The sequence below is a fragment of the Kogia breviceps genome, chromosome 2, assembly GCF_026419965.1.
Source record: "Kogia breviceps isolate mKogBre1 chromosome 2, mKogBre1 haplotype 1, whole genome shotgun sequence".
Taxonomy (NCBI): domain Eukaryota; kingdom Metazoa; phylum Chordata; class Mammalia; order Artiodactyla; family Physeteridae; genus Kogia; species Kogia breviceps.
The window spans coordinates 179,595,612-179,607,914 of NC_081311.1; the positions used below are offsets into that span (position 1 = coordinate 179,595,612).

Consider the following 12,303-nt stretch of genomic DNA (forward strand, 5'->3'; position numbering starts at 1 on the left):
AGGCATTCACCTTTATACCCTCTTCCCAGCTCACTTCCAGAAGTATGCCTTCAATTGCCACATATACGCAGATAACTTTCAAATTTGTACTCTCAGCCTGAAAATTGTCCTCTGGGCCCCAGACCTGCATATCTGTAACTTCACTTGTAATTCCATCTCCTCTGCTATGGAGGACAGTACTAAAGGGTGCTCAATGTGTCTGGAAAGTCTCCGTGGCAGTCACAAGCCCTATATAACACCAGGCATGTGTAGCCTGTAACAGGACTGTGCCTGTCGTGGTTCTAGCTTTAAATCCCAGGGGGAAAGACCTGCACCTTCTGCATCTCCCCTGAAACTTTAGTCACTGTTTACTACCAGGAACCTCTGGAGGATTCTTGGCAATTCAAAGTGAATTAACCAGGTCCTCTGGTATTTCCATCTGCAATGTGATCCTAACTTAATCTAAATTTTCATGTCTTAATTTAACAAACACTAAGAAACTATGTGTCCAGCACTGTGACTGCAAATGTGAACCTGTCTTTATGAAATGTGCAGTATAACTGAAGGAGACAGGTGTCAATCAAAGAATCAAAATACCACAAAAGTAAATAAATCCCATAATTTGGAGGAACATATGATACGTGAACACCAATGATTTTGTGCCCTTTTCTATGTGTATGTCAAACTTCACTAAAAAGTTTTAAACAATATTTTGCATCCAAAGGACACTAATAATTCCAGAATCTGTGAATTGGAGAGAGCCTGAAAAATCAATTCATCCATTTTCCTCATTTTACATATAAGGACACAGGGGTCCCAGGAAAGTTACACAAATTGCTCTCCTCAGGGAGTAACTATGTGAAACAATGTTAAGCTTCTAATCCCTAGGATCTGACCTTGTCTTTAACACTGCCCACCTGACTCACTCCCCCTCTATTCTACATACTTTTTAGCATATTTTTATTTGCTATAATCCTCTACCCGGCTCACCTATAAAAATCTCTCCAAGCCCCAATTCAAGAGTCCAGGACTCTTTCCTCCACTGGTCCCACCCAAATACTCTTCTCTGCATCCCCTTGGCCTTCATCCTAATTCACCGTGAACTGTGTGTACACTTCATGTCTTATAACTAAGAATAGCACCTTAAAGGTGGAAAGCCTCACTGCATCACCACTTACACAACTTCCAGTGCCTCAGGGACTGTTTCCTAACAATGAAGGGAGTAATCATCCCATCAAAGGATGAACGGCCTATAAGAATGCCTCTCAACATTCCAAACTAATGAAGAAACACAAAGGCTAATGGAGGAGTCAGGAAATCTACCCTTTATTTTACAAGCATTCATATAGCACTTAGAACATAACACACACTGCTCTGAGTACCTTACAAATTAACTCATTTAATTCCCCTAACAAACTTATAAAGTAGAAACTACTACTAACTCATCGGCAGGTCAAAAAAAGGAAGCATACAAAGATGAAATAATTTGTCCAAAATCACTGAGCCAGCATTTGAAGCCAGGGTCCAAAATCCATTCTCTTAACCACTAAGCTATGCAGCCTCAAAATATAAGAGAAAACAACCTCAATCAACTTTACTAAAACAAGAGATAATTTAGAAAAATAAAATCACCTAACTTAAAAATCACAAGACTGTTTTTTGACTTTTTACTTAAAGTTGATTAGAACAGAGCTTCCCTGGTGGCGCAGGGGTTGGTAGTCCGCCTGCCAATGCAGGGGACACGGGTTCGTGCCACGGTCCGGGAAGATCCCACATGTCGCGGAGCGGCTGGGCCCATGAGCCATGGCCGCTGAGCCTGCTCGGAACCTGTGCTCCGCAACGGGAGGGGCCACAACAGTGAGAGGCCCGCGTGCCGGAAAAAAAAAAAAAAAAAAAAATTCACTAGAACAACAAGGTCCTACAGTATAGCACAGAGAATAGTCAACATCCTGTAATAAACCATAATGGAAAACAATATAAAAAAATGTACATATATGTATAACTGAATCACTTTGCTGTACACTGGAAGCTAACACAACATTGTAAATCAACTACAATTGTAAAAGTCACTAGAGGACTTCCCTGGTGGCGCAGTGGTTAAGAATCCGCCTGCCAATGCAGGGGACACGGGTTTGATCCCAGGTCCGGAAGATTCCACATGCCTCGGAGCAACTAAGCCTGTGCGCCACAACTGCTGAGCCTGCGCGCCTAGAGCCCACGTTCTGCAACAAAAGAGGCCACTGCAACGAGAAGCCCAGGCACCACAACGAAGAGTAGCCCCGGCTCACCACAACTAGTGAAAGCCCACACGCAGCAAAGAGGACCCAATGCAGCCAAAAATAAATAAATAAAAATTTTTAAAAATTAAAAATAATAATAAATAAAATAAAAGTCACCAGAACTCCGAATTAAAATTGTGGCAGATGCTAAACCCCAGCCCCCACCAAAAAACAGATCAAGAGGTATCTAATTATTTAAATTTCCAAAACAGTGTCCTATGACACCTGGACTTTTTCACTACAGCTCCCATTTCCCGCTTCCTTTAGGAACCCATTATTCTCACGCTTCCTGTCTCATTTTCCCAAATCTTTAAATAGCTTCTATCTGGTTGTGAGGGTTGGACCTAACACATATGTCACATCTGGCCTCTTGAACAATTTCATCAGCTTCACCTTGTAGTCATACTTATGTTAAAGGTCAAGAAAAGATGCCCTGTAATGTAGCCAATCCACCCTCACTCACAAGTAATGCTTGCTGCAAAACAGATCCAATATGCTACACAGGACAGGTGACAGCTGGGAGCGCGAGATGGATGACAGCTGCAAGCTGAATGTGAGGGTAATTGGGGTAATCACTAGCCCGCTGGGTAAAACTTTGAAGCTGTAAAAAGGACAGACACACTGACACACAATTTCAAATAATATGACACTGTTTTGAATGATGGGTAGCAAAAGCAAGAAGCAGCCCATCCTGAGTTGCTCCTTTGGAGTAACGATGTCAGGCAGCTACTAGGCAAAGCACAGGAGGGAAGAATGGGTTGGTTTTTTCTTATGCTTTACTCACTACAGACGATGCCAAACGTGCAGTGACAGGGAGAGGAACACTAGTCATTTCTAAACACTAAACCCCATGTGACATTAAATTTTACACCAAAATGGATTTTTAACCTTAAAATGTTTTACCTGTTAAAACAGTTTTGCAAACTACTGCCTATGCACGAAATCAAGCCAGTAGCCTGTTTTTGTACAGCCCTTGAGGTAAGAATGTTTTGTTTTTAAGGGTTGTAAAAAAAAACAAGAACAGACACTGTTTGTGACAGCAAAGTCTAAAATACATACTATATGACCCTTAACAGAGAAAGTTTGCAGAGCCCTATGTTAAAATATGCACTGAAAGAAAGAGCTGAGATTTAGTTAATCCATCAGTGGTTCGTATATTAATTTTTTTTTTTTTCTTAATCACTGGAGGGAATTCCCTGGCAGGCCAGTGGTTAGGACTCCTCGCATTCACTGCCAAGGGCCCGGATTCAATCCCTGGTTGGGGAACTAAGATCCCACAAACCGCATGGCAAGCTGCGGACCAAAAAAATAAATGTTTTTTTAATAAACAAATCACTGGAGTTCAGTATCATTAACCATCCACGACGGGTTGTATTAAAAGTCTGGACCTAGTTATTGATGTCTACTTTCAGTCTTTTGGCTCGTACTGTCTGCTCACTTCAGTTAGAAACTGGAAAAATACTGGTAGGGGATAAAAGTGAAACTGGCTTTATTAGATTTCAGGACAACCTATAGATTATTCCTTTTATTCCTCTTTTGTCTCCCCCAAACCTTTCAGCAAGCAGACTGTATTTTTGTATTTTCATAAAACACCTGCTGTTAATCACTTACTCTGTTAACAATCACCACATTCACCACTTTACTTGTATAATTTCATTTAGTTTCTTCCCTCCCATAGAATGTTAGCTTCATAAGGGTTGGGGTTTCTGTCTGCTTTGCTTACTAATGAATCTCCAATGCCTAGAATAGTCTGGCACTTGGTTGGTGTTCAATAATATATATTTTTTATTATTACTGAATCCTCACAGGAGGATGAGCTGAGCACCATCGTCACTCAGATAAGGAAACTGAGGCACAGAGATGTTGAATGACTAGGGCCATTCAGCAGTATCAAAGCTGGAACCTGACCCCAGCAGTCTGACTCTACGTTCTAAGTGAGGCATCACGCTGCCGCCCTAGTAGTGCCTTCCATACAGAAATGTGCCATCTGAATGTCTAACTTTCGTTGACCTATGAAGGTGTGACTACAACTGCTTCTATTATAGGAACCAGCAGAGCCAGTTTTAAATTTCTTAGTCTCTGATGGATGACCCTTGTCCTATGGGAAAACACACACAACATCAGAATGTCTTCATTTACAAAAGTGCCACTTTTCTAAGGAGGATAATGATGTCATTTTGTCACAAGGTTTAAAGTTTTTGTAAAACAAAATATAAGTGTGAAACTCATACAGTTACATCCTTTCCATTTTTAAAGAAAGAGTTGCTATGTTACTTATGCTTTACGTACAACAAAGTTCTTCAAGTTGGATATCAGAGGGGGAAAAACAATCAAAACAAAGTCCAAAAAAGAAATAGGGTAGAACAGCTACCAGCAGACAGAAAACCTGCCAGAGTGATATTGATGCAGAAATACTGAGCTGTGCACACAGCAGGAGCTCAATAAATGCTTTTGGAAGAAATGAAAAGTGAGATAAGTCCTTCTTGGGTTTTAGAAACCTTCTTTATTTCTATACTAGGAGGAGCTACAGGAAAAGCAGCAGCAAGGAGTACCAGTCAAGAAAGTGATGTCTTCAGATGAAATGAAAACTTTGAACTTAAAGGATTCCCATGGTGTAACAGCATGAAGGAAAATAAAAAGCAAAAAGTAATAATAAACAGCATCTCTTAAGAGCTGGAACCCCAAGCCATACAGTATTTGATCAAACCAAGGAAGTGTGATATTGAAAGAGAAATTGGCGGTGTCCAGCATCCCGCCATCTTCAATCTACCCTTCAAAAAAGTCCCCCAAACTCTCCTCCCTCCCCAAATAAGGCTACGACGGAGAAAAGGTCAATGGGGCCTGCTCAGCAAACGGTGACAGCTGCTTCAAATTTAGTGGGCCTCTTCAAACCTAACAGCCCTCGGCCTAAGGTTCTGGAATTACCCTGGTCACAAGAAACACGGGCCCGATGAACACTGCAAATGCCTCTGCGCTACAGATTCAAACTCTGGAGGAGGGAACAGGAATCCGCATCTTTAGCCACGCCTCTAGACTCTTAGGCCCGCGAAAGTTCGAAAACTACCATCTTAGTTGGGTTTGGTGCAAGAAAGGCTAGAAAGCCGCCCAGAAAGGGTTGAATGGGGGCCCGGAGTGGGGATAAATAACACCGATCTCTGGGCAGGTACTAACTCTGCTCGGCGGCCCAACTGCTGGGGGAGGTGGGGAGACGGGAATGAAAGGAGGAAACTGGAGGTTTGAAAAGACGCCTGCCCCCCGCCGAGGCCCTCCCGGCAGCCCCCTCGAGGGTCGGTCCTTACCAACGCGAGCAGCGCAGCAGCTTCTCCAGCCGGTACAGCGCGGCGCGGCTGTGGGCCCAGGCCCCGCGACCTGCCGGCTCCATGGCGGGCGCGGGATGAGGCTCGTTCCCGGAGCGGACCCTCGGCTGCCGGTTCCCCCGCATCGCCCCGTCCTCGCGGAGAAGACTCCTGGGAGAGCGGGAGGCAGGGCGAACTCGCGCTACCACCCAGATAGCGCAGGCCTGCGACCGGCCCCCCGGCCCCCCGCCCCAGCGGTTCCCGCTTCTGTGCCGGCTGGACGCCTAGGGGACTGGGCGCGCGGGGTGGGCGGGGCATGGCCAAAACGCGCCAAAACTCCCGGCGCGCGGGCCTGGGGCGCGGCCTCGGCGCGGGGGCGCGGCCTCGGCAGGACCCCCGCTGTCGGCGGGAAAGGGGGCGGGGCCACAGGGTTCCCTGAGGCGTGAAGGCAAGAACATGAGCAAGTCCATGCTTTCCCAGGGCGAGGCTACTAGGGACTCTTAGCCGAATTTAATCAATGGAAAGTCCCAAACCTAGAAACTTTTTAGTTGAGCATGATCTATAAGGAGTGCTGTTTCGACTACTGCTGAGCTTGGAAACGCTTTGCTCGTAACATTGACACTCTTAATTCCTAAGAAGGTAACTTTCTTTTCTCTTCCCACCCCCACCCCCGGCTTTAAATTGATGGCCATATATACAGATACACCTAGCACGCACCCCTTCACCCTCCGCATCCAGTCCGCTGCCAAACCCTTGCATTTTTTCCCCCTTACTCTCAAATCTTCCCACTTTTCTCTATCTTCACAACAGGCCCAGTTGTATCATTTTCACCTGGAGTGTTGCCGTAGCCTTCTAGCTGATAACCCGGTGTCCACCCAAGTCCCGCTCAGTCTTTAAGCTATACGGCAGCCATCTAAAACATTTCCAAATAAACACGTGGTTAGTAGACGCAGAACGAGTAAAACTAAATAAGGTCTTATATAGGGTGTTTTACCTGACCTATGATAGCACATGAAATTAACCAAATATATATAAATATATATATTTAACCTCACAGGTAGGCAAGAAGTTAATCCTTGATTTTTTTAAGCCATTGCTTACCCTTTGCAGAGAAATCAAACTCTAGAGAACTTAAAATGTTAAATGAACTTGGAGAGGTGCTATGGTGTATAATGGAGTTAGTTGGAGACTTCAGGAGCCGGGAAGTCCTACTTCTAATCCCACTTCCTCCACTGAATAATTGTGTGATTTAAGTCAAGCCTTAAGTTCTCTGAGCATTTGTTTCCTTATCTGCAAAACGGGGATAATAGTATTTAACCTGTAGATTTGTGGGATTACAGTAAATGTAAAAGCACCTACATCATAAGTACTCAAAACTATTGTGAAGATGATCAGTACTGTGAATGCTTTACTTACCACAGAATGACACTGAATATTTTTATCAGATGCTTTTTTTTTATTAGGGCATAATTTAACTGTGATCAGAGTAAATGAAAATTTCACATTTTGGTCAAATGCTTTGAGGACCAAACAATTGTTACTGGCCTGTTCCTACAGTGCTATTAAGTGAATTACGATGCAGGTGTACTGACTTCTTTCTCCTATTGGTTTCCTCTTCCTTCCTTCTACCACTGCTCCATTACCTCTCCCCGAACTCACAAAATTCTCGGCAGCTGTTTCATGGTGGCCACAGTACACTGGTCAAGAGAATGAGCAAGGTTACTCTCCCATCTGCCACTTCCCCTTCCATTTGCTTCCTCCCAGCCCTGCAGTGCTACAGCTCAGGTGACTGATGCTTAGCTTTTAGCAGAGATGGAATATGTGGGGTTTTTTTGTTTTTTTTTTTTAACATCTTTATTGGAGTATAATTGCTTTACAATGGTGTGTTAGTTTCTGCTTTATAACAAAGTGAATCAGTTATACATATACACATATTCCCATATCTCTTCCCTCTTGCATCTCCCTCCCTCCCACCCTCCCTATCCCACCCCTCTAGGTGGTCACAAAGCACCGAGCTGATCTCCCTGTGCTCTGCGGCTGCTTCCCACTAGCTATCTATTCTACGTTTGGTAGTGTATATATGTCCATGCCACTCTCTCACTTTGTCCCAGCTTACCCTTCCCCCTCCCCACATCCTCAAGTCCATTCTCTAGTAGGTCTGCGTCTCCATTCCCATCTTACCCCTAGGTTCTTCATGACTGGTTTTTTTTTTCTCTCTTTGATTCCATATATATGTGTTAGCATACGGTATTTGTTTCTCTCTTTCTGACTTACTTCACTCTGTATGACAGACTCTAGGTCCATCTACCTCACTACAAATAACTCAATTTCGTTTCTTTTTATGGTTGAGTAATATTCCATTGTATATATGTGCCACATCTTCTTTATCCATTCATCCGATGATGGACACTTAGGTTGCTTCCATCTCCTGGCTATTGTAAATAGAGCTGCAATTAACATTTTGGTACATGACTCTTTTTGAATTATGGTTTTCTCAGGGTATATGCCCAGGAGTGGGATTGCTGGGTCGTATGGTAGTTCTATTTGTAGCTTTTTAAGGAACCTCCATACTGTTCTCCATAGTGGCTCTTTCAATTTACATTCCCACCAGCAGTGCAAGAGTGTTCCCTTTTCTCCACACCCTCTCCAGCATTTATTGTTTCTAGATTTTTTTGATGATGGCCATTCTGACTGGTGTGAGATGATACCTCATTGTAGTTTTGATTTGCATTTCTCTAATGATTAATGATGTTGAGCATTCTTTCATATGTTTGTTGGCAACTGTATATCTTCTTTGGAGCAATGTCTATTTAGGTCTTCTGCCCATTTTTGGATTGGGTTGTTTGTTTTTTTGATATTGAGCTGCATAAGCTGCTTGTAAATTTTGGAGATTAATCCTTTGTCAGTTGCTTCATTTGCAAATATTTTCTCCCATTCTGAGGGTTGTCTTTTTTGAACCAACTCTTCCTCTCAGGCCTGGATCCTGAATTTCAAGAGCCAATTCTTTCTCCCATGTCCATTATGTGTGCAGGTAAATGATGGGTGACCTACCCAGGATGAGGTACACCACACCAACAGTGTGTGAAATCCTGAAATTCTGTTCCCAGAAAAAACTTCCCCAGGCAAATGCAGTCCAGCTATAGGGTCCTGGTAAAGCCTTAGCTTAGGGCGTTAACAATATCACCTCTCCACTTTAAAAAGGGATAAATGGTATCTTATTTCCCTTTCCATTTCCCTGCAAGGACCCCCTGAGTCCATCAAGTTTAGGTTTGTTGCTCCATTTCACTCCTTGTCTATCCTCCTCTTCTTCCAGTTAAGCAGTATTCCCCAGAACCTTAGAACCTTCAACCCTTCCAAAATTATTCATCCTACCCCAGTGTAACTCTCCGGTCCCAGGGGGGATTCTGAGGCATACGAATTGGCTTGCTTTAGCCTATTTACCCATTCTTCTCTTTCCATGCCCCGCCCCGCATCACTTTGATTACCATCTGTAATTCTACTGTACTCCAAAGGCATCTCCAGCCTGGATCTCTTTCCCAATCTCCAGGCTCAATATAACAGTTTGTTGAAAACAGTCTAAATGCTAATTTTTTTCTTCTGTTGTGTTGTGAAGTATTTTACAAGTAGTAACTCTTCCTCCTATTCACTTGGATAAACATATAGAACAAGTAAAATGGGACAAGCGTTAACACCCAGACTCTCAGCCCGTGGAATGTGAAGCTATCTCACAAATTCAGCATGTACACTAATTCTTCTCTGGCTTTTTTTTTTTTTTTTTTTTTTTGCGGTATGCGGGCCTCTCACTGTTGTGGCCTCTCCCGTTGCGGAGTACAGGCTCCAGACGCGCAGGCCCAGCGGCCATGGCTCACGGGCTTAGTTGCTCCGCGGCATGTGGGATCTTCCCGGACCAGGGCACGAACCCGTGTCTCCTGCATCGGCAGGCGGATTCTCAACCACTGCGCCACCAGGGAAGCCCTCTTCTCTGGCTTTGAATTATGGTGTCATGCAGTGAAATCGACCACCTCAATTCTTTTGAGTGCACTCTCTTTGACAGATATAAATTTCGTTTGCAAGGACCTCTATGAAACCTAGAGTTACCCCCAGGAAATGCAGTTTGGAAACAATTGATAAAGAACAATTGAATGTGGTAATTGATGGAGTGGAACAAACCTCCACAGCATCTAGGAGTATGATGTGTGCTCTCTGCATTTGACTGAGCTAGCCTTCCTACGTGAAAATGCCATTAACTTAAGTTAAAGTCATCAGCTCTGTGCCGTTTTTTCTGGAATCCAGTGTGGCATAATGATTAAGTGCCATAGAGCTCTGGAGTCAGGCAGAACTGGGTTATAAACCGACCCCTGCCATTTCCTAGAATTGTACCCATGGGCCCATTGTTTAACCTATCTTGGAATTTAGTTTCATCTTTTGTAAATGTCAGATTAATGTATACTGACCTCTCACGGGGTTGCTGTGAGAAAGGAATTACAAACTATGAAACTGTTCTAAACCAGGAATGCAGCACAACCAATGCAAATCCCTTCACAATGGACTGTCCTGAACTTTAATACATATATTGAAGCTTAAGTCACAGCGCACAACACATTTTCCCATCTTTAGAACTGGTTTTAGCATTGTTGAGTTGCACTAAGCCAGTTATGCTTGCTTTAAAATTCTCTTACGAAAGAGTACATCTTCTGAGCTAGAGGGAGCCGCTCAATTCCGTGACTATGGGACAGAGATACTTGCCGTAGCAATTCCTTTGCAAATATGGTGCAATAACTCTGCAAGGAAGCTTGAATTTTGCTTAATGACCATAATCACTCTTAGTATCATCGCAAATGAAGTCATCTACTGAATTCCTAACACCATCCTTGGCATGCTGTTAGGACCCGTTAACAAAAATCCTTATAGTTTCGTTCAGTTAACTTGGAGATCTTTTATTTATTTTGTTCTTCCTTTAAGAGCAAGGAAACCTCAACAATTAAAAACAGTAATTTTGCCCTATGTACTATAGACAGCTTATATGAAGCAAACAAAACAGTATGGCCAAAACTAATCAGTACCTACCACCCACAGACACCATATGATGAATGTGGACCCCTACTTGGGCAGTACAGTTGTAGAGACATGTATTGATCAAGTTAGTGGCTACAGTCTCTCTGAGTTGCACATATAGACACGGTCTCAAAGTCATGTAGACCTTGGCATTTACTGAAAAATTACCTAAGTCACTAGAAGCATCTAGGTATTTTGAAATGGTATTTGAAAGGATGTTAACCCCATTCTAGTGGGCACCTGCCAAATTTCTGTTACAGAATCAAAAGTATGCAGTCTAAGGACATAGATATATTATTATGTCCCTTCAGCAATGGTTTTAAAGGTTTTGGTATCTTCTGGATTTCCTGATCATTTATCAAATTCAGTCTGACACAGATATTTCACTCGTCATTGTTTTTGGTTCAACAGACTTCAGAGTTCAGCTCATTCCACTGCCTTTTATTGCTCTCTGTTTTTAAGGCGAGATCTCAGTAGAAACCCCCTTTTTCTGTACAGTGTAATTACTGAAGCACATAAAGTGGTTATAGCAGGAATTTATCACTTTCAGGTGGAATACTCCCAGCCAAATAGAAGATAGAGTAGGAATGCCAGAAGCAATTTATAACAGGCTCACTGACATTTTGTGTTGAGAAACTCTACCACTGAATAAGTATTAAGTCATAAATCTCTGTAAACGTGATTAAAGCCAGCAAGTTATTCTTTGACGGGACACCATAATGAAAGAATGTTGTGATGCAAAGCAAGAAGATTCTGTTGACAAAAATCACCAAAAACAGCTGTCTGTAAAATTTACAAACAGCTTGTTTTAAATTCTGTTGAATTCCAGCAGCTGTTTGTTTGCACATAAAATGTTCATTTAGGAAATGAGCATTGACCCTAGTTTGGGTTCCATTGTGTTTCAAAATTTTGTAATCAGTGCAATCAAAATTCATACAATAATGTAAATTTCTTTCCAAGGACATGTAAGAGGTAACCAGTATATTTAAGTATGCCTTGGACACAGTATATGTTCAATAAATAGGGAAATGAGTGAATGACTGTATACCATTGTCCCTGAAAGCAATGGCCAGTTACCAAGTGCATTTCAGCTTTATTTTTTTTTTCCATTCACATATACTGTTTTGGAAATTATGCCTTGTTCACATTGGATTCATTTTGCTAGTACTGATAATAACCCTTAATAGGCCTTTAGGGGCTTCCCTGGTGGCGCAGTGGTTGAGAATCCGCCTGCCGATGCAGGAGACACGGGTTCGTGCCCTGGTCCGGGAAGATCCCACATGCCGCGGAGCAACTAAGCCCGTGAGCCATGGCCGCTAGGCCTGCGCGTCCGGAGCCTGTACTCCGCAACGGGAGAGGCCACAACAGTGAGAGGCCCGCATACCGCAAAAAAAAAAAAAAAAAAAAAAAAAAAAAAAAAAAAAAAAAAATAGGCCTTTAGAAATACATTTTGGAGTTTAGAACATTGAATTAAAATTTAGTTACTGTTGTAAAGTCACTCTCTGTGACAGAAAGTTTATTAAATCTCTCCTCAATATTTTTGCATTGCCTTCATTTAGTTGCTTTTCTTGCTATCTCAAAAGATAGCTTATATATTTTTTCATCTGTGAAGTAGGGATAATAGAAAATACCTCATTGCTGTTGCATGGATAAAATAAGCCAATAACCTTAGCAAAGTCCTCGACACACAGTAA

The 12,303-nt window shown here is 42.6% G+C and overlaps 1 protein-coding gene across 1 annotated transcript in view; it reads right to left on the reverse strand.

The window, feature by feature from the left end:
- The window catches only part of BARD1 (BRCA1 associated RING domain 1), a 71,304-nt gene extending 65,452 nt beyond the window's left edge, over positions 1 to 5,852 (reverse strand). Inside the window, exon 1 of the mRNA XM_059052785.2 lies at positions 5,558 to 5,852. Coding sequence (XP_058908768.1) covers positions 5,558 to 5,700 — 143 coding nt within the window. The 5' untranslated portion in view covers positions 5,701 to 5,852. The remainder of the gene's footprint in view (positions 1 to 5,557) is intronic.
- Between the last annotated feature and the right edge of the window lie 6,451 nt (positions 5,853 to 12,303).